Source organism: Callithrix jacchus, chromosome 21, assembly GCF_049354715.1.
Source record: "Callithrix jacchus isolate 240 chromosome 21, calJac240_pri, whole genome shotgun sequence".
In the NCBI taxonomy this organism is placed as follows: Eukaryota; Metazoa; Chordata; class Mammalia; order Primates; family Cebidae; genus Callithrix; species Callithrix jacchus.
This window is the reverse complement of record NC_133522.1, coordinates 5,191,980-5,218,106: the sequence shown is the minus strand read 5'-3', so window position 1 is coordinate 5,218,106 and position 26,127 is coordinate 5,191,980. Positions and strand designations below refer to the sequence as shown.

General features: G+C 38.1%; 2 protein-coding genes across 9 annotated transcripts in view; one reads left to right on the top strand and one right to left on the bottom strand.

Annotated features, from left to right (window-relative positions):
• The window catches only part of ARL13B (ARF like GTPase 13B), an 82,309-nt gene that overhangs the window by 32,802 nt on the left and 23,380 nt on the right, over positions 1 to 26,127 (top strand). The window lies entirely within an intron of this gene.
• On the bottom strand, positions 1,379 to 24,364 carry STX19 (syntaxin 19). Its single transcript, XM_002761300.6, has 2 exons — positions 24,129 to 24,364; positions 1,379 to 6,530 (listed from the first exon to the last, which is right to left on the bottom strand). Exon 2 carries the CDS (start codon positions 6,515 to 6,517, stop codon positions 5,633 to 5,635), a length of 885 nt encoding a protein of 294 aa, XP_002761346.3. The 5' UTR covers positions 6,518 to 6,530; positions 24,129 to 24,364; the 3' UTR covers positions 1,379 to 5,632.

The following is a 26,127-nucleotide window of genomic DNA, read 5'->3' as shown; positions in this document are numbered from 1 at the left end:
GAAATAAGTGGTGAGAGTTGAAAACCTGTTAGTTCAGGGAGAAGACAGTCTAGAACCTGGATTCTAAGAACTACTATGAATTTGCTGATAACCCTGACCAGACGCTCTACTTTTTTGGGCTTAGTTAAATGCTTCTTCTATTATAAAAGTAGCTGTAAAATATTCTGATTCTTTGTATTCAGCTGTGTAGAGTGGCATGACCAGAACCAATTTCAATAAAAAAGTAAAAATGATTTCCATTCCTTTTAAAGACAGTGAAAATAAATGCCATGCAAACGTATGCTTTGCAGTCGTGTTAACCTGGAAAGTCCTTTTCTCTCACCTCAGCTATTTAGAAATTAACTCCAGCCTGTACTGTAGGGTATGAAATGTTATCTCCTCTTGCCTACTCCCCACCTCCCTCAACTGTTTAGAGCTTAATTAATGTAGCTGGCCCTTGAGATGTTTTTAAAAAATACAAACAGAAAAACTTTCAAACCAGGTAGTCTTGACAAAGAAGGCCTTTCTAAGAAAAGAGTAAGCAGTTTTTGCAGCTGTCTAAATGGCACTCAAAGCAGCAGTAATCCCAGATTTTAAGCTCAACATCCAGTGTGGAAATTTCCATTAATAGTCGATTACCTGAGGACTAAACTGAGCTGCGGCGTATTTTAAACAGCTTAATCTACTGAAATTTTCAGCAACACGGGGTTACACTGATGTCGTAAGAAGGCACATGCTCTTTCTACTCCGTCTCACTGGTACCCGTGGAGGCTTGGCCTGAGAGAAATTATAAACTACCCCTTCTTTTTATAGTTGAATCTCCTAACACTTTTAACCAGACGCACAGGCTAAACTTTTCTTTTAGGATAATGACAGTTCTGGTGTTAGCGCCCTCAAACACCATTATTGGAAGGTGCCACTTTCTCATCACACGCTGCCTGCTTTTCTGTGAAGTTACATGAACTAACTTAACTTCTGGCCAGTCCTCACAAATTGAATGATGACAACAAAAGTTATATATATGTATATTTGAGAGAGAGAGAGAGTTTCACTCGGGGAAGACAACCGATAGCTCTGATTTGATCTTACTGGAGTTCCTTGGCCACTCTGGACACACTGTCTCTGGGGTAGTCCTGCTCCTCAAGGGGCAGTAAAAATAAATTAGATAGTTAGATACGTAGATAGAGAAATAAATAATTCTTGACCCACGGTCTTTGCACCATGAATGCCCTCTCAAGGCCCTCTGAAATCATACACGCAATTCCAAGTGTGCGTGCGTTTTTCTTGTGAGCAGATTCTAAAGAAGTTTATGATTAAAAAGGTGAAAAACCCTGTCAGTGAGTTTCCATATTAGGAGAGACAATACCCAGGCTTTAATTACTACTTTTTCAACATGGGATTTCTTTTTTTGGTTCCAACCTTTTTATGCTTATTTGACTCACCTTCCTTCTAGGTGGTATTACAGCAGAATGTTCGTTTGCAAGTTTCTTTTAGTCATATTCTTCATTGTAAGTGCCCAGGAGAAGTTAAATAGGTTATGGTTATCCTATTACGGTTATCAGACATTGACTGCAACATACTTTTATCACATTAGACATTTAAATAATAAAAGGAGAGTCTGAGTCCTGTTTTAGAACGCTGGAGACCCATCAATATGGAATTATGGTCTGCCCGTGTCACAAAATCAGTTGATCCTTAGATAGAATGAGATAGAGCGGTGAGTCCCTTGCTGACTAATTTCACCCTCTGAAAGCCCTACTTATTGAATTTATAAGACCCATTGGCTTAAGATTTCTCTGGTTTCATTGGAGCCTTACCACTGTCATGCTCATTAATGTCGTTTACTTACACTGCTGACTCTTCTCCAGACGTCCTTACTGAATGATTCCTTTTGTCTCTTACTGGCATTCAGCTTCATAACAGCTGTAGTTGACAGTAAAGCTCCTCAGCTGATTGATTTTGCAGGTAATTTAAGCCCTTGGAGCCTGCAGAAGTTCCCATCCCTGCCTCCCCTATCACTTCAATCTAGTTAAGAACAAAACACAGAAAATAACTCTTTGGCCGGTTACTAGGCAGCAAGATGTTGTCCATGAACCACCTGCATCAGCATCAGCCTAGACCTTCAGAATTTTTGAGGGTGAGACCATAAATGCTTCGGAGATTTTCCCCCCACATGTCCTCCAAATCATTCTGATTCATAGCAAAAACTGAGAACTACTAGTATAGGAGACAGTGTATGTCCAAAAGGCCTTGGGTAGGTTACTTCATCTTTCTAAGCTTTTATGTCTGCGTTTGTCATAATACCTGTCTTGTTATGTGAATTCCAAATAATGCATTTAAATCCTCTCAAGCCTCTAGTGCAGCATTTCACTAGTGTTCTGTAAATGCGATGGTGGGTATGAATATTGCTACTATTGATAATATACTGTGTCCAGATGTAGATGAATTAGGAGAGCCACTTTCAGAGTATTTCATCTTATGAACTGAAGCTCTGTGAAGCTTATAATTACAGAAAATGACAAAGAGTAATAGTTACGAAGATGAGCTTTAGTGCTCAGAGTGATTTTTATTTTTATTATTCCATACTTCCAATATTGCAATATTGTGCCTTCACCTCTTTTAAGGTTTTTTTCCCCCTCAAGGTTATTATTTTAAGAAAAAATATCTACTTTTAATGTCTAATAAGTGTGTAAATAAAATATAAACAATTCTCACAACTAATCAGCATGTTATCTTTTTTGTTTAGGTTAGGGTGATACTAATTGGTTTGGAAACGGAACAATGAAAATGGTTTCTGATACATTATTTCCTGATCTGTTTTGTGCTCAAGTCTTGCTTTAAAAGCACTATGTGCAAATATAAAATGCTAAAATATTTTACAGATTCATCTGGATGTGATTGTACAGAGGAATATTAACTCGTACTCAATATTACCAGCTTTCACGCTGAGCAGTTTAGGGGCAATTATAAACAAGTATCACTACGGCTGTAGAAAACATTTTAGAAGGAACAGCAGAGAGATAGTTGCTTGTTACTACGCAGCTGTGGAGTTGTATCATCTTTTAAGTTTGTCTTTTTTTAATAATGTTAAACATTTGAAGCTGCGATATGTGAAACATCTTTTTCTCTAGTAATGCTTGATGATTGACACAATAGAAAGCTCTTCAATTTTGTGATGTTTTATAAATTAAAAATTATTTTGTAGTGTTTATGAAATAGATATTTTACATATAAAATTCAGTCACTTCAAATACTCCCAAGCTCTCTTGACATATTTTCTTTCATTGTACGCATGTGGAGGAGCCACCATCTTGGTTAGACCGAGTTATCTACGCATTCTGTGCCAGCACCCACATGCCAAACATGATAGATTAGTAATGCATGACTGACGGCTGATCTCACATTAAAGTTATGGTAACTTCCTGGTTGTCTTCATATCTTTCTTAGAATGTTTGCTGTTCTCTCAAAATGGCAGTTTCCCTCCTTGTCCTCTCTCTCTTCTCCCTTAACCTCACTGTACTTTCAGTTTTTGCCTGAATTCTTTAAGGAAATAGTTGAGTAATTTTACCCAGTGTGCTTTTCTTCCTAACCCCGCCTTTTCTTCTGCAGTGCGGAAGAAGCGTTTCTCTTCCTACCCAGTCCAGCTTCTCTCTTTCTGCTTCAGATTCCACCTCTTTCTGCTCTTGCACAGTATCCTCCACTTTCTTATGTGAGGAGTTTCTGTCTTTTCCCATCTCAGTACACGACGTCGTCATCTAATCAGTATTCTGTAATTCTACTTCTTAAATCTATCAGAAGTGAATCTGATTTTTTCCCCATCACTACTGTATAGTATGTAGTAAGAGAATGGTTAAGAGCTGGCTCTGGAGTCAGACTGCCTGGGTTCGTATCCCAGTTCACCACGTGCAGTTTCTGTGACCTGGAACAGGTTGCTTAATTTCATTGCACCTCATGTTCATACTGGTAAAATTGTAATTATAGTGTCGACTTCGTACTTCATCCACTCTGAAATTACTGGAGCAGTGACGAGGGCACTGAGTGCTTGATTCATCTTTAGTGTTCTCTCGCTGCTGCCACCGGCACCGCCTCCTCTGTAATCCTAGCGCAAGCCTCCATCTTTTCTTCCTGCTGCGCTAACCTGATTGTTTTCTATACCTCTGTGCTTGTCTTTACTCACCTCCCCCGAATCCATTCTAACCCATTCTTCATACAGTAGACAGAATGATCTATGTCAAGTGTAAATTATGTTATATTACCATCGGGTCTAGAACAATCTGAGAGCCTCCTGTTGATTACATTGTATACACTTCGGACTTCTTTGCGTGGCTTACAAAACCTTAAATCCAGCCTTTGCTGACCTTTCTTAACCTCCTCTCGTATCTCACTGCCTTTTTCCGACTATGCCCTAGCTGGATTGTTACTTTTCTTTGCACAGAGTAAGCCATACCCTCCTTAGGGTCTTTGTACTGTTTGTTTCCATGCCAGGAATATACCGTCCCTTATACTCATTCAGATCTTCGCTTAAATTTCACATTTCAGAAAGGTCTTCATCGACTACGGGACCTAAAGACTCACCCCTCGGCAGTCTCTCCCTCATCCCTTTGCCCTTTCATTTTAAGTCTCTGCTCGGAACTTAACACTATCTTTGTATTTGTTATCTGCTTTCTCCACTAGAATGTGAGTTGCAAAACTCCGTCTCTGTGCTGTGTGAATTTAGACTGTATCCCTAGCTCATAGTATAGGATAGCATTATCATAAAGACATGGCGAAATATTTAAGAATGCAGGTGCCTTTAATTTGACTTTACCTGCCAATCTGTAATACATTGCCCTATATGGACCCAAGTTCAAACAGTGCCTTAACTCAGCTTCTTTTTCCTTAAGCCACATTCAGCTCCAGTAGCTAATTAGATTCTTCAAGTATGTAGTTGAGTTTTCCCTGATCTGTCAAGCATTGAGTTAACTTATCTGAGGATAAAAGATTTGATAAAGGGCCGAGAGCAGTGGCTCATGCCTGTAATTCCAATATTTTGGGAGGCTGATGGGGGGCGGATTACTGGAGATCAGGAGTTCGAGACCAGGCTGGCCAATATGGCAAAACCTCTTCTCTACTAAAAATACAAAAATTAGCCGAGTATGGTGGTTCACGCCTGTAATCCCAGCAATTCAGAAGGCGGAGGCACGGGAATAGCTTGATCCTGGAAGGTAGAGGTTGCAGTGAGCCAGGATCACACCACTGCACTCCAAAAAGAGACAAGATTTGATAAAGGTTCTAGTTTGGTTTAGATTTGTTGTAGCATGATTCTTAACTATCAAAATATTTTCAAATCAGCCAAATGGATTGCCTCGGTACTACTTAACAGGTGAGAAAAACGGGTAATGTAGAGTTTGATACCTGACCAGAAAATTAAGATTATTCAGCTCATTTTTAGTAGTTAACTTGTAAGTTGACAGTAACCATACTGTTTTTACTTTAATTAAATAAATGTGTGTTTTATGTAACTAGCTACAGAAGTTTCTGTAATTTTATTGGGTTAGGGTTAAAGGGGAGAATTACGACTTAAAGTGATGAAAGGTATGTGAATGGATCTGTGAGATGAAGAGAAACGGTACGAGACACTGAACTATGAGATACCTTTTATCCTAATGCTTCTTTATTTTGAGCTACAGCATGGACAGCACCAACAGCACAGTACCCTGCAAGGATTTCTTCTTTGGTATTTGACAGCTAGTCCAAATTTCTCTTTAGTATTGTTGACGTACTCCTTTGTACTAGTCACTGTCATTTCAATGTTGTCTATGCTCTCTCCTTGTTCCTCTACTAAAAGAGATATCTGAATGAAAAGATCCCTTAAATCCTTCATTTGGTTCTCTAAATTAACAAGTTCTTTGTGTCTCTGTTCAATCTCTGAAAGTTGTGCTTTAGTGATACTGATTTCTGTGAGCAGGCTTTCATTAAAAACTTCCCATTTTCCTTGATGAAGCATATCATTTACTTCTTCTTCCGTCGTGTCTTTTCCAGCAACTTCAAGCTGACGGAAGATAAATGTCTTGCACTTCTCCTGCTTTGCTGCTATTGTGTCATTGTATGTAAACATAGTTTGCTGAAAATGGCGGAACATTGCAGCGTGCTGAGATTTCAGTATCCTTGTGACCACTGATGATGGACCATTTTCAACCTCTGACTTTTTAACTTCTTTCACTAAATCATTCAAACTTCTGTTGATGTATTCTGCTTGGATTTTTATCTCTTTTGTAATGGTAGACTCTCTCTTAAGTAGACTAAACCTTCTCATTGAAGCCACCAGACTTTTCTGTTGCTGCCCAAATTTTTGAACATTATCTGTCAAACTGTTAATGCTTTCCTGTAGTCTCTGAATTTCATGTAGGTGTCTCTCAGCTACAGGCTCTCTTTCATAAATAACAGCGTGCTGCAGAAACAGCCCTTGTTCCTCTGTTTCTGCAGTTGATACGTGACCATCTCTAGAGACTTCAGTTTCCTTTGTTCTCTGCTTTAGTTCTTGAAGTCGGTCTTTCATCTTCCCTTTCCTCCTAAGAAGCAAAAACAATTGTTTTGAACAAGTAGAAATTTGATATTTTTACCCAGTAGCAGTTGACTTCGCATAACTGTCTGTATCCCAGCAGAAATTCTAGTTTTCTCAAATGAGGTTATTAGAAAAATCAGCAAGAGTTTCCTCATAAAAAGCATTGAAATAGGGAAGGCAGTATGAAATAATTTATAAGTTCCTTTGCATGTGAGTGCCGTTTAGTTGTGTGCGAAAGCAGTGATGCAGACTCAGTTGCTCAAAATAAGTTCTTTAGTGTCATGATACTCTCTGCCGTAGGATAGGTTGTTTTTTTTTAAAAATGAAGAATGCTTTCGACCATACCTTCAACTTAAAGGATTAATCTTCAGATGCCAAAAGTGCCCTTCTAACTAAAGATGCTGTTTGCAGTTAATTTGGCCAATATAATTTAAAAAAATACTCGTTTTGCTAAATATGCATCATTGAGTTAAAATCACTATAGTGACAGTATAGATTTTATATGAGAACTTTAAGCTACATGGATAACGTTGAATTTAAGTTTTCTGACGCATCTGAATAAACATTATTTGGCATAGTGTTTTTTTTTTAACCTATTACATATATTTGAAAACATTGGTTTGATTACACTGATTTCTCATTCTTAGCATTCTTCTGCAAAGATATCCAGACTGTCTTAGAACAAAATTTATATCAATTTGTATTAGGTGTTACTTTTATAAACATGAGGATATATTTATATAAAATCTTATTTGGGAGTAATAATATTGACACTTACCACATCCTATGTTGATGGTTATCCATAAGAATCAAATCGATGTGCATAATTTATATTCAATGATATAAATAATATGTAATGACATACATTGATATAAAATGAATGGAATAAAAAGCAGTTAATAAAATACCATTTTCACGGAGCATTTTGATTTTAGAAATGTCTTTCATGACGTTTTTGAAGATAAGAGGCTGCTGGGAGGATAAGTAGCTCACTGGACCACATATGATATTCGTATAACCTGGAGAAAACAAGGTCTCTGAGTGTGACTCTGTTACGCCGTAGGACTCCGTGTCTGATGCGTTTGTGGAAACAGTTTCATTAACCTGGACCTTGTTACAGGAGACATACTTAGCAGATGTGTCGATGGCACAAAATGTGAAGGGATCTTCAGTGTGTTGAAGTACAGGGTAGGGATTCAAAGATTAAAATAGTGTGGAACTTTATACCAAAAGCAAAAATATATTTATAGATGTAAAATATTTCATCTATTTCTAGTTATAAGAAGAATATCTTCATATCTACAGAGTAGAAGACCCTTGGGTCCACGATAGTGTCTATGAAAGTACTGGAGATATTAATTAAGCTCTATTTATTTTTTGAGACAGAGTCTGGTTCTCTTGTCCAGGCTGGAGTGCAATGGTTCGACCTAGGCTCACTGCACTTTCCGCCTCTCTGGTTCAAGCGATTCTCCTGCCTCAGCCTCCTGAGTAGCTGGGATTACAGGCACCCGCCACCACGCCCGGCTAATTTTTATGTTTTTAGCAGACACGGGGTTTCACCATATTGTCCAGGCTGGTCTTGAACTCCTGACCTCAAGTGATCTGCCCACCTCAGCCTCCCAAAGTGCTGGGATTACAGGTGTGAGCCTGCTCCCAGCCCAGTAAGCTTTCTGTCGGAGCTATCAGAATAGCCATTGTGCTTTTATAAATAGTAGTGTGGTGTCTGGACGAAGTAACCTCTGCCAACTCTGCGCTATTCAGAGTAAATCGCAGGGGTGAGGGGAACTCGGTGAACTTCTGAGCATATTTTGAGATGGAAATTCATAAATTAGGAATCAACAAACTAGCCTGGAAAGGATGAGAATGGAAAACCATACCTAATGGATACTCATTGAAATAAAGGGCAGTATTTGTCGTGTAAAAGAGAAGATGTAGGACGTGTATGCAGCTATCTTCTAAAACACGAAGGTCTGTATATACAAGTGGGATTAGACTGACTTGGCATAACTCCAGAGGGCAGTGGGTGGAAGTTACATGGAAAGAGGTTTGATTCAGTGTAAAGGAGACTTTTTAAACAAGTCTGGCTGCCAAGATGAAATGAGCTGCTTCATGGGGTGTTGAATTTGCCATCACTGGAGATTTTCAAGATGTTCTCGAATGATGACTTCAGTCAGGCATGTTACAGAAATGAGGCCTGTTTTGGGTAAAAGTTAAACCAATATCCTGGTAATATTCCTTTGGTTTTGAAAGACAGACATTTTGTGAAATAATCATTGAAGTCTACTAATATGTAAAGTTTTTAATGCTGTGTAGTATATATTTAACAATCCCTGTCCTTGAGGAATTTATAATTTAGGGAGGGAAGGACAATCTACAATTTAAAAGATAAATGAGACAATTTTAGGTTTTGATACAACAATCAGGCAGGGTCTCTCTAAGCAGATACTCAAGCTGTGAGACTCCATGTTGAGAAGCCAGGCAGATGAAGAGCCAAGAGAGTGTATTGTAGGTATAGGAGTCGAGGTACCGAGGCAGCGAATGCGACAGGTATGTTTTAGGAACACAGTTATCGCGTAAGAACAAAGTGAGTGTAGGTAGAAAGGAATGAGAGGAGTGATGTGGGAGTAAGGAAGTCAGAAAGGTGGGCATGGACCAGGTTATAAAGGGCTCACGGGCCAAAGGAAGGGCTTTAGATTTTATTCCAGGCCCAACAGAAATAGGATATTGTCATGATTTATTTATATATATATATTTATATATAATTAAAAAAATTTTTAAGCTGAAACAGGGTCTCCTTATGTTGTCCAGGCTGGTCTTGAACTCCTGGGCTTAAGCCATCTGCCCGCCTTGTCCTCCCAGAGTGCTAAGATTACAGGCTTGAGCCACCACGCCCGGCCCTAAGATGTTGCTTTCTATATAGAGAATAGTTTTTTGGGGAGGGAGTGGGAGTAGTTCACAGAAGAGACTTTAATGATAGAGATGAAGTACATGAGAACCATCAGTACATATTTTTGGAACTAGAAGCAGTGGGACTTGATGGTTTTAACTCATCAGTACGTAACACAATCATTTCTTGAAACATTTTGAGGCAAAGTATTTCTCCTGCTTTTTTCTCTTACCTTTTTGGCCCTTTCTTTATCACTATTTTCTGGCCACTCCTTATCTCCCCCACCTGTAAATATTGGATTAATTTAGGCTTAGTCCTAATTTTTATCTGTCATCAGTTTTCAGTCTCATGGCATTAAATCCTGTTCACTAGCTGATGACCTAAATTTGGATTTCCAGTCTAGGTTGCTGTTAAAAAACTACCTGCCTACAGCTGCGTTTGAATGCCTCTGTCCAAAACGAGCTCATAATCTCCCTGTGAATCCATAAACTGTCCCGTCTCTTTTCTGGCAACTCTGTCTTTTCAGTTGCTCAGGCCAGAGACTCAGAAGCCTTTTTTTTTTCTTTTTCTTTTAAGACAGGGTCTCACTCTGTCCCCCAAGCTGGAGTGCACTGGTGTAGTCTCGGCTCACTGCAACCTCTGCCTCCCGGGTTCAAGCAATTCTTCTGCCTGAGCCTCCCGAGTAGCTGGGATTACAGGCATGCGCCACCACACCCAGCTAATTTTTGTATTTTTAGTAGAGATGGGGTTTCACCATGTTGGCCAGGCTGGTTGCAAACCTCTGACATCAGGTGACCACCTGCTTCGGCCTCCCAGAGTGCTGGGATTGCAGGTGTAAGCCACCGTGCCTGGCCGGAAGTAATTCTCGACTTTTTTTTTTTTTTCTATACTTCATATGCAAACATAGCAAATCTTGTCAGCGTCTCTTTCAAAATGTATTTGGATCTGGCTACCTCCTCCACGTCCTTGGTTCAGGTCCCTGTTATTTTTTAATCTGGATTGTTGTCGTGGTCTCCTAAGTGTTCTCCTTGGTTCCTTTCTGCAGCGGCCACCCCCATCCTGCCCCCGCCACAAACCTTAGCTCTTCTGTTAACACAGCACTCACAGTTAAAATGTAAGTCACATCATGTCATTCCGGTGCCTGAAATCCTTCTTTGGCATTATCTTCTAGAGGAAAAACTGGAGCCGACAAAGCGCTGCAGCGAGTTCACCCCTCCTGTTACCCCCCGACCTCATCTCCTGCAGCTCTCCCTTCCTCAGCTTCGGTCTCACTGTCTTTGCGGTTCTCACACAAATCCAGCACCATCTGGCCTTAGGGCCTTGCCACTGGAAGTGTTCATTCCCATATGGTACATGACGCATTTTCCCAGCCCAGTCCTTACTGAAATGGCACTCTCTCAGTAAGGACGTTCTTGGTCAGTATCGAGGACTGTACTGTTTCTTCACTCTCCGACCCTTCCCAGCTTTATTCTTCTTTGCATTTTCCACTGCTCAACATACCATGTATTTTACTTATTTGTGTTAACTTACTGTCCACTTTCTCCTGCCACTGTTAACTCCGTGAGGTCAAGGGTCTTTATTCATTCTGGTACCTCACAGAGTTAATATTGGGAGGAGAAAGTAGAGGGTCTTTGTTCTTTCCCAGCACCTTGATGAGTCTCATGTTGCTTGAGTTTTCATGTTGAGATCTTGATAATTAATATTTACTTGAGCCCTTAATATGTGCTAGTCACTGTTCTAAGTGTGTTGTATGTTTTTATAAAAACAAGTATTATTGTGATCTCTATTTTGTAGATAATGAAATTAAGATCTTAGCTTTAGTAATGGAACCACGTGGTCAGCTAGTGGTAGAGTTGGGATTGAGATTCTGGCAGTATAGTTCGAAGGACTCAACTCTGTACTATAGCAGAGCATGTGTTACTATAGTATAGCCCGCGAGAGCACAGTAACCTTACTACAGTATAGCGTAGCTTTACTAGAGGAAGCTTCCGGTGGTGGTAGAGAGATCATCTAGGGTAAGTTCTGAAAAGAGGCAATTAGGTCAGTTAACTGGTTGGGAAAAGAGCCAGATCACAAGGGAGAAATCTACAAAAGGTGTTTTATAGGTACTAGAAGTTTACTCAGAAACATTCACCGTATTTATTGCCATGTAGCTATATTGCTGAGCATTTTAAGTACTGGTGGGTAACATTTAACAGCCAGTTTTTGTTGCTGAAATGCACTCAGAGCATTCTGCTATTTTACGTATTTTAAATATATAATTGAAATAGCTAGGCCGGGCGCGGTGGCTCAAGCCTGTAATCCCAGGACTTTGGGAGGCTGAGGCGGGTGGATCACGAGGTCAAGAGATCAAGACCATCCTGGTCAACATGGTGAAACCCCATGTCTACTAAAAATACAAAAAATTAGCTGGGCACGGTGGTGCATGCCTGTAATCCCAGCTACTCAGGAGGCTGAGTCAGGAGAATTGCCTGAACCCAGGAGACGGAGGTTGCGGTGAGCTGATCCAGCCTGGGTAACGAGCGAAACTCCGTCTCAAAAACAAAAAAAAAAGAAATAGCTGATCATGTTTTGTTTTTGCCACTGATTTGCTGTAGTCAAGGTGAAAAAGTTTAGTCAGTGCAGTTTATGTAAATAAGGAACTTCTAAGCTGGAAAGAGATTCCATATCCCACCCCCTGCATGATTTTATTGTCTGTATTCTACTACAAGGAACAGTTTCTCTAGCTTGAGCAGGGCTAACCAAAGCTAGTGTGTGTGTGATTTTTTTTTTTTAGATCCAAGGAAAAAAATAAGCTAGGAATGATGCTAAACCTGGAACATTTATGAAAGGAAGATTAGTCAGGAGGAATATTAGAAGGCAATGTACAAAGAATTGCCAATTTTAGGTGTTAAAAAAGTTGTTTTTGTCTTTTGTGTTTAATATTGTAAAATATATATATATACACACACACATATTTATACACACATATATACACACACATACACACACACACACACACACACACACACATATATGGAGAGAGAGAGAAAGAGAGACAGGGTCTTACTCTGTCACCCAGGCTGGAGTGCAGAGTGTCACAATCTCGGCTCACTGCAATCTCCACCTCCTGGGTTCAAAGCGATTCTCCCCGCCTCAGCCTCCCATATGTCTGAGATTACAGGTGCCCATCACCATGCCCAGCTAATTTTTTGTATTTTTAGTAGAGATAGAGTTTTACTATGTTGGCCAGGCTGGTCTTAAGCTCCTGACCTCAAATAATCGGCCTACCGCAGCCTCCCAAGGTGCTGGATTACAGGCATGAGCCACCATGCCCGGCCAAATATTGTATAAGATATTTGATGATTGTGCTGGTATAGATACTTAAAGACACATAAAACCATTGGGAAGTAATTGTGAAAACTTTTTACCATGTGGCAACTTTATGAAAGCAGGATTATCACCCATGATTTATTATATATATCCGGTAAGAACTAGTCTTCCCTTCAGTATAAAGAAAATTTGACGTTAAAGTAAGTTGGCTTAATAATTTATCTTGTTTAGCTTCTTAGTGCTCATTTTTTGGTTTAGTGGTATTTATGACTTCTAATTTATAAGCTCTAGTATTACCATATTGATGTTTAAAATCAATTCTTCCCCAAAGTGTTGAAGATATCATGTTGCATTTAATATAGCCATAAACTTTTAAAAAATGTTATTTTTCCCTCAAATTAGTAATACATTTGCACAGGTTAATAAGTGAAATCATGTCCAGGCTTATAAAGATATATATTTGACCCTTGCCTGTCCTACCATATCTCCCTTTCGAATTCTCCATTCCTTAAAGGCAATCATAAAGGCAGTCATTTTCAGCTCCTTAGCTATATGTTGCTTCGAAACTCCTACTTCTAGGTAATTTGCTTGTGTAGGTATTTTTGCTTTTTCGGTTTTATTTAATTTTGTTTGAGAAAAGAGTTTCAGTCTTGTCACCCAGGCTGGAGTGCAATGCTGCGACCTCAGCTCACTTCAGTCTGCTCCTGGGTTCAAGTGATTCTCCTGCTTCAGCCTCCCAAGTACCTGGGATTACAGGCATCCGCTACCACACTCAGCTAATTATTGTATTTTTAGTAGAGACAGGGTTTTACCATGTTGGCTAGGCTGGTCTCGAACTCCTGACCTCAAGTGATTCCCCGGCCTCAGCCTCCCAAAGTGCTGGGATTACAGGTGTGAGCCACTGTGCCCGGCGGCTTTTTTGGTTTCAGTTATTATATTGAATTTCTTCTGTGGAAGACATGGATTTAATTCTTCCCTCAGTTTCCCCCTCTTAATACAGTTAAATCACAAATTTTGGTTAATCAATATTTTGTCTTTACATTATTATGACTACTCAACTATTATTTATATCTGAGTGACTTAAGGTACTATGGCTATATCTCCTTTATCAAATAATTTTTAAAATTATTTTTTAGTTTTTTTCAATGGGTATAGAAAATGAATATATTTAAGAAAACTTTTTATTGACATATTTATACATACACAGAAAGTGCCCAGAACATAAATGTATAGTATGATGATTTTTCACAAAGTTAACACATCCATGTAACTACCACATAGATCAAGAAATATATAACATATAATTTTTTTAAAAAAATTCCAATACTATATGGAAGTTCTAGCCAGAGCAATCAGGCAAGAAAAAGAAATAAAGCATATTCAATTAGGAAAGGAGGAAGTCAAATTGTCTCTATTTGCAGACGACATTATTATATATTTAGAAGACCCCATCATCTCAGCCCAAAATCTCTTAAAACTGATAAGCAACTTCAGCAAAGTCTCAGGACACAAAATCAATGTGCAGAAATCACAAGCATTCCTATACAGCAATAACAGACTTAAAGAGAGCCAAATCAAGACGGAACTGCCATTCACAATTGCTACAAAGAGAATAAAATACCTAGGAATACAACTAACAAAGGATGTAAAGGACTTCTTCAAGGGGAACTACAAACCACTGCTCAAGGAAATAAAAGAGGACACAAACAGGTGGAGAAACATTCCATGCTCATGGTTAGGAATAATTAATATTGTGAAAACGGCCATACTGCCCAAAGTTATTTACAGATCCAGTGCTATCCCCATCAAGCTACCAATGACCTTCTTCACAGAACTGGAAAAAAACACCTTAAATTTCATGTGGAACCAAAAGAGAGCCCACATAGACAAGTCAATTCTAAGCAAAAAGAACAAAGCTGGAGGCATCACACTACCTGACTTCAAACTATACTACAAGGCTACAGTAATCAAAACAGCATGGTACTGTTACCAAAACAGAGATATGACCAATGGAACAGAACAGAGGCCTCGGAGGAAATGCCACACATTTACAACCCTCTGATCTTTGACAAACCTGACAAAAGCAAGTAATGGGGAAAGGATTTCCTATGTAATAAATGGGAATTAAACAGTCAGTTGGGAAAACTGGCTAGCCATGTGCAGAAAGCAGAAACTGGACCCCTTCCTGACGCCTTACACTAAAATTAACTCCAGATGGATTAAAGTCTTAACATAAGACCTAACACCATAAAACCCTAGAAGAAAACCTAGGCAAAACCATTCAGGACATAGGCATAGGCAAGGACTTCATGACTAAAACATCAAAAGCAATGGCAACAAAAGCCAAAATAGACAAATGGGATCTAATTAAACTCCAGAGCCTCTGTACAGCAAAAGAAACAATCATTAGAATGAACCGGCAACTAACAGAATGGGAAAAAATTTTTGCAATCTACCCATCTGACAAAGGGCTAATATCCAGAATCTACAAAGAACTAAAACAGATTTACAAGAAAAAAAAAAAAAAAACATTGAAAAGTCAGCGAAGGATATGAACAGACACTTCAAAAGAAGACATTTATGAGGCCAACAAACCTATGAAAAAATGCTTATCATCACTGGTCATTAGAGAAATGCAAATCAGAATTCACATTGAGATATCATCTTACACTGTTAGAGTGGCGATCATTAAAAAATCCGGAGACAACACGTGCTGGTGAGGATGTGGAAAAATAGGAACACTTTTACACTGTTAGTGGGACTGTAAATCAGTTCAACCATTGTGGAAGACAGTGTGGCGATTCTTCAAGGACCTAGAAATAGAAATTCCCTTTGATCCAGCAATCCCATTACTGGGTATATATCCAAAGAATTATAAATCATTCTGTTATAAAGACACATGCACATGTATGTTCATTGTGGCACTGTTTACAGTTGCAAAGACCTGGAACCAACCCAAATGGCCATGGATGATAGACTGGACAAGGAAAATGTGGTACATATACACCATGGAATACTAGGCAGCCATAGAAAATGATGAGTTTGTAACCTTTGTAGGGACATGGATGAATCTGGAAACCATCATGCTCAGCAAACTGACACAAGAACAGAAAATCAAATACCGCATGTTCTCACTCTTAGGCGGGTGTTGAATGATGAGAACACATGGACACAGGGAGGGGAGTATCACACACTGGGGTTTGTTGGGGGGTAATAGGGGAGGAACAGCAGAGGATAGGGAGGTTGGGGAGGGATAACATGGGGAGAAATGCCAGATATAGGTGACGGGGGGATGGAGGCAGCAAACCACATTGCCATGTAGGTACCTATGCAGCAATCCTGTGTGTTCTGCACGTGTACCCCAGAACCTAAAAGTGCAATAAATATATATATATATATATGTATTTAAAATTATTAATTACCAGTGTTTTTCACCTGGTTAATTTTGTACATATGCGTCACTAATTCATTCTAAAACTGAATTGAATTGAAAATATCCTCTTGTCCCTGGGTGCAGTGGCTCATGCCTGTAATCCCAGCACTTTGGGAGGCCAAGGCGGGTGTATCACGAGGTCCAGAGATTGAGACCATTCTAGTCAACATGGTGAAACCCCGTCTCTACTAAAGATACAAAAAATTAGCTGGGCATGGTGGCGCGTGCCTGTAATCCCAGCTACTCAGGAGGCTGAGGCAGGAGAATTGCCTGAACCCAGGAGACGGAGGTTGCGGTGAGCCGAGATTGCGCCATTGCACTCCAGCCTGGGTAACAAGAGCGAAACTCCATCTCAAAAAAAAAAAAAAGAAAAAGAAAATATCCTCTTGATGCTGTGGAGAAATAGGAATGCTTTTACACTGTTGGTGGGAGTGTAAGTTAGTTCAACCATTTTGGTAGACAGTATGGATCCTCAAGGATCTAGAACTAGAAATACCATTTGACCCAGCAATCCCATTACTGGGCATATACACAAAGTATTAGAAATCATTCTGCTATAAAGACATATGCACACGTATGGTTATTGGGGCACTGTTCCCAATAGTGAAGACTTGGAACCAACCCCAATACCCATCAGTCAGAGACTCGATAAAGAAAATATGACACATATACACCATAGAATACTATGCAGCCATAAAAAAGGATGAGTTTGTGTCCTTTGCAGGGACATGGATGAAGCTGGAAACCAGCATCCTCATCAGCAAATTAACACAAGAACAGAAAACCAAACACTGCATGTTCTCACTCATAAGGGGGAGCTGAACAATGAGAATACATGGACACAGGGAGGGTAACATCAGACACTGGGGCCTGTCAGGGTGTGCCTGTCAGGGGTGCCTGTTGGGGGTAGGGAGGCTAGGGGAGGGCTAGCATTAGGAGAAATACCTAATGTAGATAACAGGTTGACAGGTGCAGCAAACCACCATGACATGTGTCTATGTAACAAACCTGCACGTTCTGCACGAGTACCCAGAGCTTAAAGAATAATGATAAATAAATAAATGCATGAATTTCATGATATACTAATTATATTTCAATAAAGATTTTTTAAAAATACAAAAAAAAGAATATCCTCTTGATACCTTTAAATATAGAATATATATATTTTTGTTTTATTTCACCTTATTGGTCTTTTCAGGCTCCTTTCCTGGAGCTCTAACGTAACCTGATTGTATTAGATTTTTTTCCTCTTTTATATTCTCTCTTAATTTCTAGTTCCTCGCCTTTCTTGGTTTATGTCCTTGATTTGGGGGTGTACCATAGCTTCTTTTCAAAATGTAAATGCGATGATAATATGCATTACTGAAAGTATTTTTATTCTGTCCTAAACTTGAATACTGTATTTTCTATGGATATAATTTTCAGTTGGAACTTACATTCTCTCAAAATTTTGACAGTTTTTTTTTACTGTGTCTTCTAGTTTTGTTGCCCCTGAATATTCTGCCCTCTGTTTTCTGATATTTTATAGATCTGTTTTTATATTTCCTTTCATGAAATTCTTGACCGTTTTTTTTCTATATTCCTGTTGTTCTGAAATTTCACAATAATATAATCTGGGGTTAGTCTTGATACATATATTTGCTAAACATTTAGTTCGTTTTTTCAGCCTGGAAACTCATGTATTTGGACTGGCGCGGTGGCTCACGCCTGTAATCCCAGCACTTTGGGAGGCCGAGGCGGGTGGATCACGAGGTCAAGAGATCGAGACCATCCTGGTTAACATGGTGAAACCCCGTCTCTACTTAAAATACAAAAATTAGCTGGGCACGGTGGTGCGCGCCTGTAGTCCCAGCTACTCGGGAGGCTGAGGCAGGAGAATTGCCTGAACCCAGGAGGCGGAGGTTGCGGTGAGCTGAGATGGCGCCATTGCACTCCAGCCTGGGTAACAAGAGCGAAACTCCGTCTCAAAACAAAACAAAACAGAAAGAAACTCATGTATTTAAGGTTTGCTTTTTTGAAAAAAATAATTTCTTTAAGAACTTCCTTTTTTCCATTTTCTTTGAATTATTTTCATTGCCTTTTGGACATTTAGAAAATTAGAGAGACAGTGCAAACCAAGATAGCCAGCGTCCAAATAAGAATTTTAAAGTGACTTGCCTAAGGCCACACAACTAAAAAGTGGCAGAGCTTACATTTAGACATGTCTACTTGATTGCAAATCTGTTCTCTTTCCCCTACTGTCTATTGAGTAGAAATTAGTTATCCTAGTGAAATAAACACAAATAAGGTTTATTTATATCAAATACTGTGTTATGTTACTAATACTATATTTAAAAGAAAAAAATTAGCAGGAGATAATACAGCATATAGGATCTAAAATAATTTTGTTGTTTAAAGCTTTGTTAGGATTTTTAATATAATCAGACCAAATTGATCACTTTACACTATAGGAGAAAAAAAAGAATTTGGATCTCTCAGATTCATGTTTACAGAAAATATCTAAGAAATACTGAATTTTATCCTTGGTACCACATGGAGATTGGGATTCTTACATTTTCTTCTGCTTGGTCAGAATCATCTAACCAGATTTCTGTTTCCTTCTCTTGTACTAGTTTGTCACTGTGAATTCTTTTTAAAAAAATAATTAATTAATCAGTTAATAGAGAAAGGATCTCACTCTTAACCAGGCGGGTCTTGAATTCCTGGCCTCAAGGGATCCTTCTACCTTGACAATGAATTCTTAAAGCTGCAGTGTAGCTGAAGTGCTAGTTGCTGCATTATTTTTATTATTTATTATTTTTTTATTGCATTTTAGGTTTTGGGTACATGTGAAGAACATGTAAGATTGTTGCATAGGTACACACATGGCAGTGTGGTTTGCTGCCTTCCTCCCCAGCATTACTGTTTTTAAACTGACTTGCACCCCTGTAAACATAGGATAAAAGAGTGACAGTGTTAGAAGTTCAGAGGAGAGAGAAAGTGACATCAAACAAAACAGATTTTGATTTTGTATTCCTGAGATTTAAGTCCAGTATTTATTCAGTGGCTCAGTAGCTTTTAACAATCTTTAATTTTCACATTCCCCAAGAACTACAACGTCTTGAATTTCTCTTTGGTTTCATGGTTTGGAACAGTTCCTGTAACAACTCCTTCTATTTTATGACTCGATAGATCTCTCTTCTTTTTTTGGTGTGTGTTTTTGTTTTATTTTTCAGATGGGGTCTCACTCTGTCACCCAGGATGGAGCACAGTGGCTCAACTGTGGCTCACTGAAGCCTCTTCCTTCCACTCTGAAGCGGTCCTTCCTCCTCAGCCTTCTGAGTACCTGGGGCTACAGTTGCATGTTAATGTGCTTGGCTGATTTAAAAAAAATTTTTTTGTAATGATTAGGTCTCGCTACGTTGCCCAGGCTGATCTTGAAGTCCTGGGCTCAAGCGTTCATCCCACCTCAGCCTCCCAAAGATTTGGGATTATAGGTGTGAGCCAGCGCATGCAGCCTCATTTTTTGAAAAGTAGAAATAAAGTAATCAAAGCCTTTTTCTAAAGCATCATAGTTTTAAAATATTTTAGGTAATAGACGGTTTCAAACTGATATTGGAGCATAGTGTACACAGGACTTTGGCAAGATGAATTTTCCTCTCAAGTGCCGTTGAGAAGGTGTATTTTACTGCCACTGATTTTGGAAACCAGGATATTTGAGCTTGACCTATATAAAGGTTGTCTTTTCCTGAACTTTTATCCATGTAATATAATTCCCTGAACAAGCACCACACTTTTATATTTGAATAAAAGGTACTTTAAGAAAGCCTTTAAAATATATTAATATAGCCTTTATTAATTTTTTTATTATACTTTTAAGTTCTGGGGTACATGTGCAGAATGTGCAGGTTTGTTACCTAGTTATACACGTGCCGTGGTGGTTTGCTGCATCCATCCCCTGTCTTCTACATTAGGTGTTTCTCCTAATGTTATCCCTCCCCAATCCTCCCACCCACTGCTGTCCCTCCCCTACTCCCCGCAACCCCTGACAGGCCCCGCTGTGTGGTGTTCCCCTCCCTGTGTCCATGTGTTCTCACTGCTCAATACCCACCTATGAGTGAGAACATGCGGTGTTTGATTTTCTGTTCTTGTGTCAATTTGCTGAGAATGATGGTTTCCAGATTCATCCATGTCCCTACAAAGGACACTAACTCATCGTTTTTTATGACTGCATAGCATTCCATGGTGTATATGTGCCACATTTTCCCTGTCTAGTCCATTGATGGCCATTTGGGTTGGTTCCAGGTCTTTGCTTTTGTAAGCAGTGCCACAGCGTACATACATCTGCATGCATGTTTATAACAGAATGATGTATAATCCTTTGGATATATGCCCAGTAATGGGATTGCTGGGTCAAATGGAATTTCTGTTTCTAGGTCCTTGAGGAATCTCCACACTGTCATCCACAATGGTTGAACTAATTTGCACTCCCACCAACAGGGTAAAGTGTTCCTATTTCTCCACATCCTCTCCAGCATCTGTTGTCTCCAGATTTTTTAATGTTTGCCATTCTAACTGGTGTGAGCTTATTAGTCTTAATAAATATATAAGCCCAAAATAAGAAAATATTCTCCTTTTTTTAGATCTCTATACATTATTGATATTAAAGGCAAAACATGGAAATAGAATCAGGTTTCCTTTCAGTGTTACATACCATGACGTGCGTATTATATAAATGATACGAAAGCGAGCTATAAAGTTTACACTGTGTTTGTCTTGTTTATGGATCCTATATGCTTGTATTTCTTTTTTTTTGAGACAGAGTCTCGCTCTTTTGCCAGGCACCAGGCTGGAATGCAGTGGTGCGTTCTCAGCTCACTGCAACCTCTGCATCCCGGGTTCAAGCAGTTCTCCTGCCTCAGCCTCCTTAGTAGCTGGGACTACAGGCACGTGCCACCATGCCCAGCTAGTGCTTGTATTTTAGTAGAGACGGGGTTTCACTATGTTGTCCAGGATGGTCTGGATCACTTGACCTCATGATCCACCTGCCTCGGCCTCCCACAGTGCTGGGATTACAGACATGAGCCACTGCACCCAGCCCCTGTGCCTGTATTTCTTTTGAACATTTGGAGAATATTTATGCGAAAGAGTCTTACATTATTAGGCTATTTCTAGTTTTGCAAGGGTAAATTTCTATGTTTGCTGTGGCCACTGACTGGTGGCCACTCTGTTGGAGATGGGCAAGTATATTTAGTGAAATTCTTCGGTGTAACTTGTATATATTATACTGTGTCAAGACACTAAGATCATTCTTGTATAACTCCCCAATGAGATAAGTTACGGATACGTTGAGGCTGTTTTTGTGATTGTCGCTACCCACACAATGTAGTTGCCCATTGTAGCACAGCTAGTATAATATAGGCCTTATTTTTCTCTAGTGATTTTCGTCGTGTACGTGGATATCTCATTCCTGCTGTAATCCTGGGCAAATGAGCAGAGTTATTTCTGTCTTCTTACACAGATGGTGTTGTTTCATTCCTAGTTAACTGCTTCATCTGGGAAACTCAGTGTTAGTTCCCTGTAATGCAACAAACTCTAAACCTCAGCTCTAAGGTCAAGTATTTGCCCAGTGGGATTAGCTTTAATGACTGCTCTTCACTTTGGCTTTAAGTGTGTTTCTTCATCATCTTTGGCACCTGAAAACTTCCGTTTTTTACTCCAAAATTTAGTGAAGTTGTTTTAAAATTTGTCTTTTTAAACTTACGGTTATATCAAATTCTGTATGTTTAGAGGAAGAGGGAGTAACTTCTGTATCTGTGCATTTTGACTGAAAGTCATAGTTGCTTATCTTTACAGAATTCACATAATTTAGAATGTTTCCCCAAATCCTTGTTCATCTGTGCAGAAACTGACTTAACGATAGGTACTCAAATGTGTTTACATGCTGTATATTAATTGCATTTTCTAGTATTAGCATACTCATAAGTATATGTGTAACTAACCAATTTAAATTATTGATCTTAATTTTTTATCAATTGGAATATTAGGCAAAGTGAGACAAATAAGCACATTAGAGTTTAAAACTTGGGGTTCATATAAGCATGAAAGATGAAGCTCATAGTTGCGAGTCATTTAATTGCTCAGACTAGGTGGAACTGATGAGATTACTATTTTCTGTACTTTATTTTCTTATGTTGGAAGAGTTATATACAAATATGAATCATGATTTAGTATGTTTAACCTACAGCATTTCTATACACTTGAATTTTATGAGCAAGAACTGTATCTATGAGTTTAAACATGATATTTGAAAAAAGCACACTAACTCATAACACTAACGACTTTGACAACTTGTTCTGGGAACTAGAAAAGTAAGCTGGTACTTTCATCAGATCAAAGACTCTCCACCCTATTCCCGACACTGAAAATCCCGAGAAACAGAAACATGAGTAACAATTACCTCATGCTTTAAGAACTATGCCCTAGGATAGATACTTAATGTATGTATAGATTTTTTAAAAAGTAAGCCATTTCTTTTGATAGTTATTATAATGATTACACAACATATTTCAAGACATATGACCGGTTTTTACCTAAGGGAAAATAGAGTATTCTTTGCTTTTGTATGTGGAGTCAACCTGTGACATTTCTCTAGTGTAAGTGAAAACAGAGGATCTTATTGTAATATTAACCTCTTTGCCTACTTAAATGAGGGCAAAATAGTAGTTTCTAAAGACTAAAAAAAATTACCAATTGCATATATTGTCTAATTTTGAATTATCTGACTGTTTTAGCAATGTAGACTTTAAGTGCTTTTTTTCTACTTTTTATTTAGTGTAAATAAGTTATTGAATTAACTTGTTTAACAATATTAAGGTCATTTTTGTTTAAATATAAGACGTATAATTTTTGAAATTTTACTTCTGATTCAAGTAAGCTGTACATACCTAAAATGATTTTTATATTACATTTAAAACTGTAAAGCTATGAAAATAATGTGCCCTAGGTATTAAGTGGCCAATTCTCAAGTCCACCTTTAAAATACATATAAAAGTAAGTCATTACCATTTTGATTTGAAGTGGAATATTTGTTAAATTCTAACATGGTAACAATTATAACTTTGAAAGTATCTAACTTACCTACATGTGTTGTATTTAAATGATGCTGATTTAAATTTTTCAAACTATCAATTCAATGTAACATTTATGTTAAATGGTACAACTGAAGTATTTTTAATGTACAAGTTGAAATATTATAAAGGTTAGTGAGTACTTTGATATTTTATGGTAGTCCTTTGGCACCAAGATTATTTTCTAATTTTTGAAATTTGGGAAGATTCTAGTAAACAGCAGAGAAGCAATTAAGACCACTGTAGCAACATATCTCAGATTTGTAAGGTTATACTTAGTGTAAAATTTGGATATAAGCTGCTTTTCAGAGTTACATATAGGCGTGTTTTGTAAAGTAAGCACAGTAGTATGGTTAATTTATAGTCTGTCTATAAAAGAAAGAATTTTAGATTTGTTTTTACATCTGACTTTCTAGTATTTCTAAAATGAGAACTTTTTAAAAGACATAAAAAAGTTTTCTTTTCTCTAACGTTGATTGTCATTATAGGTGCCTGTTTCCAGGAGCTTTCTACCCAAATCCCAGTCAGCCTGTCAGGAATATATGTGAACAAATCAGTCCAGTACCCCTGTCTCAATCTGAGCGAAACTAGTAACCCTCATTGTAGGTTACACATAAGTATAACCTTACAAATCTGAGATAAGTTGCTACAGTGGTCTTAATTGCTTCTCTGTTGTTTACTAGAATCTTCCCAAATTTCAAAAATTAGAAAATAATCTTGGTGCCAAAGGAATACCATAAAATATCAAAGTACATTATATGTACTTTATATGTGACATTATATTTTTAAATGTCACAGTATAGCCAGATTTCAGTCTATGGATATTTCACATTAAAAAGTACAAAAAAAGAGTCATTTATTTACCTTTCTGTCTTGTTCCTTTTGTTGACTTTCCACCTGCGGTGTTGGAATCCTGCCTTTGAGAGAAAATCTGAATATCATCTCATGTAATGTTTTTGAATAAGTTATCTAAATCTCTGTCTTACAGATCACAGGCTAATATCTGTATAGTTTTCATCTTGTTAATTGAAAGCCAAATAATGAAGTCAAATAAGAGATAAAGCTGTACTTCTGCTGTTAACAGCAAGTGAGAATAGATTGCTTATTTCACACCTGGAGAATCCGGTTCTGCCTGTTAGACGCCTGTTCCTTAAAGGAAGATTATTCTCATTGGAGCTGGTTGGTAACAGGAAGTCCTTGTTAAAGGGCCTACGTAGAGTATCTGGCCCTGGCCCTGCAAAGGCAGTCCTACGTTGTGTATGTCATATATTCCAAGAAAATGGATTTGTATTTAAACAAAGCTTACTTTCTTTTCTATAGGTATCAAAACTTGCCGAAAATATAGAATTAAATAGGAATGACAAGAAGCTTAGTGGAAAGGCTTTTTATGTTCCATTTACTTTAAAATGGTTGAATTTTGTCCTATTTTAGGAAATCCCATATGAGCTTAGCTCATAAAATCATAGAATTTCAGAAGTGGAACATCTGGGAAAGAGCTCATGCCTGTAAACCATTCATCCCACTTTACTTTTAATCTTTTTACTTTTTATTATGCCCACTGTTTTTATTTTAAAATAAGTTTTATATAGAACTAAAGTTACACAGCAGTATATGTTAAATCACTTGTCGTGTCAATATAACGATTCAAAATATAATTTATACGAGAGGGAAATGTCTATAGGAAGAATTAGAAATGAAAATCTCTCTTGTGCTACCAAATTTCAGAACCCTTTTTTTTCTACCTGAATTGTTATTGTTTGAGGGCAAGAAGAAGGACATTGCTGTATCTATCAAATTTTTTTTTTCTTAAGATGGAGTCTTACTCTTGTAGCCTAGGCTGGTGTATACTGGCACAGTCTTGGCTCACTGCAACCTCCGCCTCCTGGGTTCAAGCGATTCTGCTACCTCAACCTCCTGAGTAGCTGGAATTACAGGCACCTGCCACCATGCCTGGCTAATTTTTTTGTATATTTTAGTGCAGACTGGATTTCACTATGTTTACCAGGCTGGTCTCAAACTCCTAATCTCAGGCGTTCCACCCACCTTGGCCTCCCAAAGTGCTGGGATTACAGGCATGAGCCATCGCACCTGGCCAATCACATATATATTTATTCTTTGTTTTAATAGTTTTATTTTCTGAAATCTATACCCCAAATAAGAAATGACTCCTTTATATACCTTTTTATAGCACTCTTTGTAAAAACAAAACACTGGAAGCACAAAAATCCTTCAGCATAGAACTGGCTGAGTAAATGATGGAACATTCAAAGGGGAGCATTTTGCAATTATAGAAAATAATGAAGAAGATTTCGTTGTACTGCTTCAGGGTACTTTCAAAATTTACTGTTAAGAAAAAAAGCATACTGCAGAAGAATATATATAATATGCTAACTTTTAAGAAGAAAGGAAGGGTAGATAGAAATATTACATATATACACAAATATATAAACCAGTCAGTAGCATTGAATATTCATAGTGCTCAAATTATGGTCCTTAAAATACCATTTTCTCTATATGCTTGTTTATATTTTCAGAAGAAAATAATGGGAGGATGAACTAAACATGAATGAAATTGGTTACCTAAAGGAGAAGGGAGGAGAAGGCAGAGGGATGGCACATAGTTCCTTCTGAGTGTACCTTGTATTTATGGTTTTGAATTTAGAACCATATATATGTATATATTTTTTTATTTCTTTTTTTTGTTTTTTTATTTTTTAGTTTTTGAGATAGGGTCTCACTGTCACCCAGACTGGAGTGAAACAAAAACAAGATTTAAAAAGCTAAGTAAAAACTTGATAATGGATTTAAAATGAAAAAAATCAACATGAATGCATGATTTGATTTTTTTTTCTGGAATAAAAGT

What these genes read in the sequence shown, in the direction of transcription:
- STX19 (XM_002761300.6), bottom strand. Translation starts at nt 6,517, where the DNA reads ATGAAAGACCGACTTCAAGAACTAAAGCAGAGAACAAAGGAAACTGAA.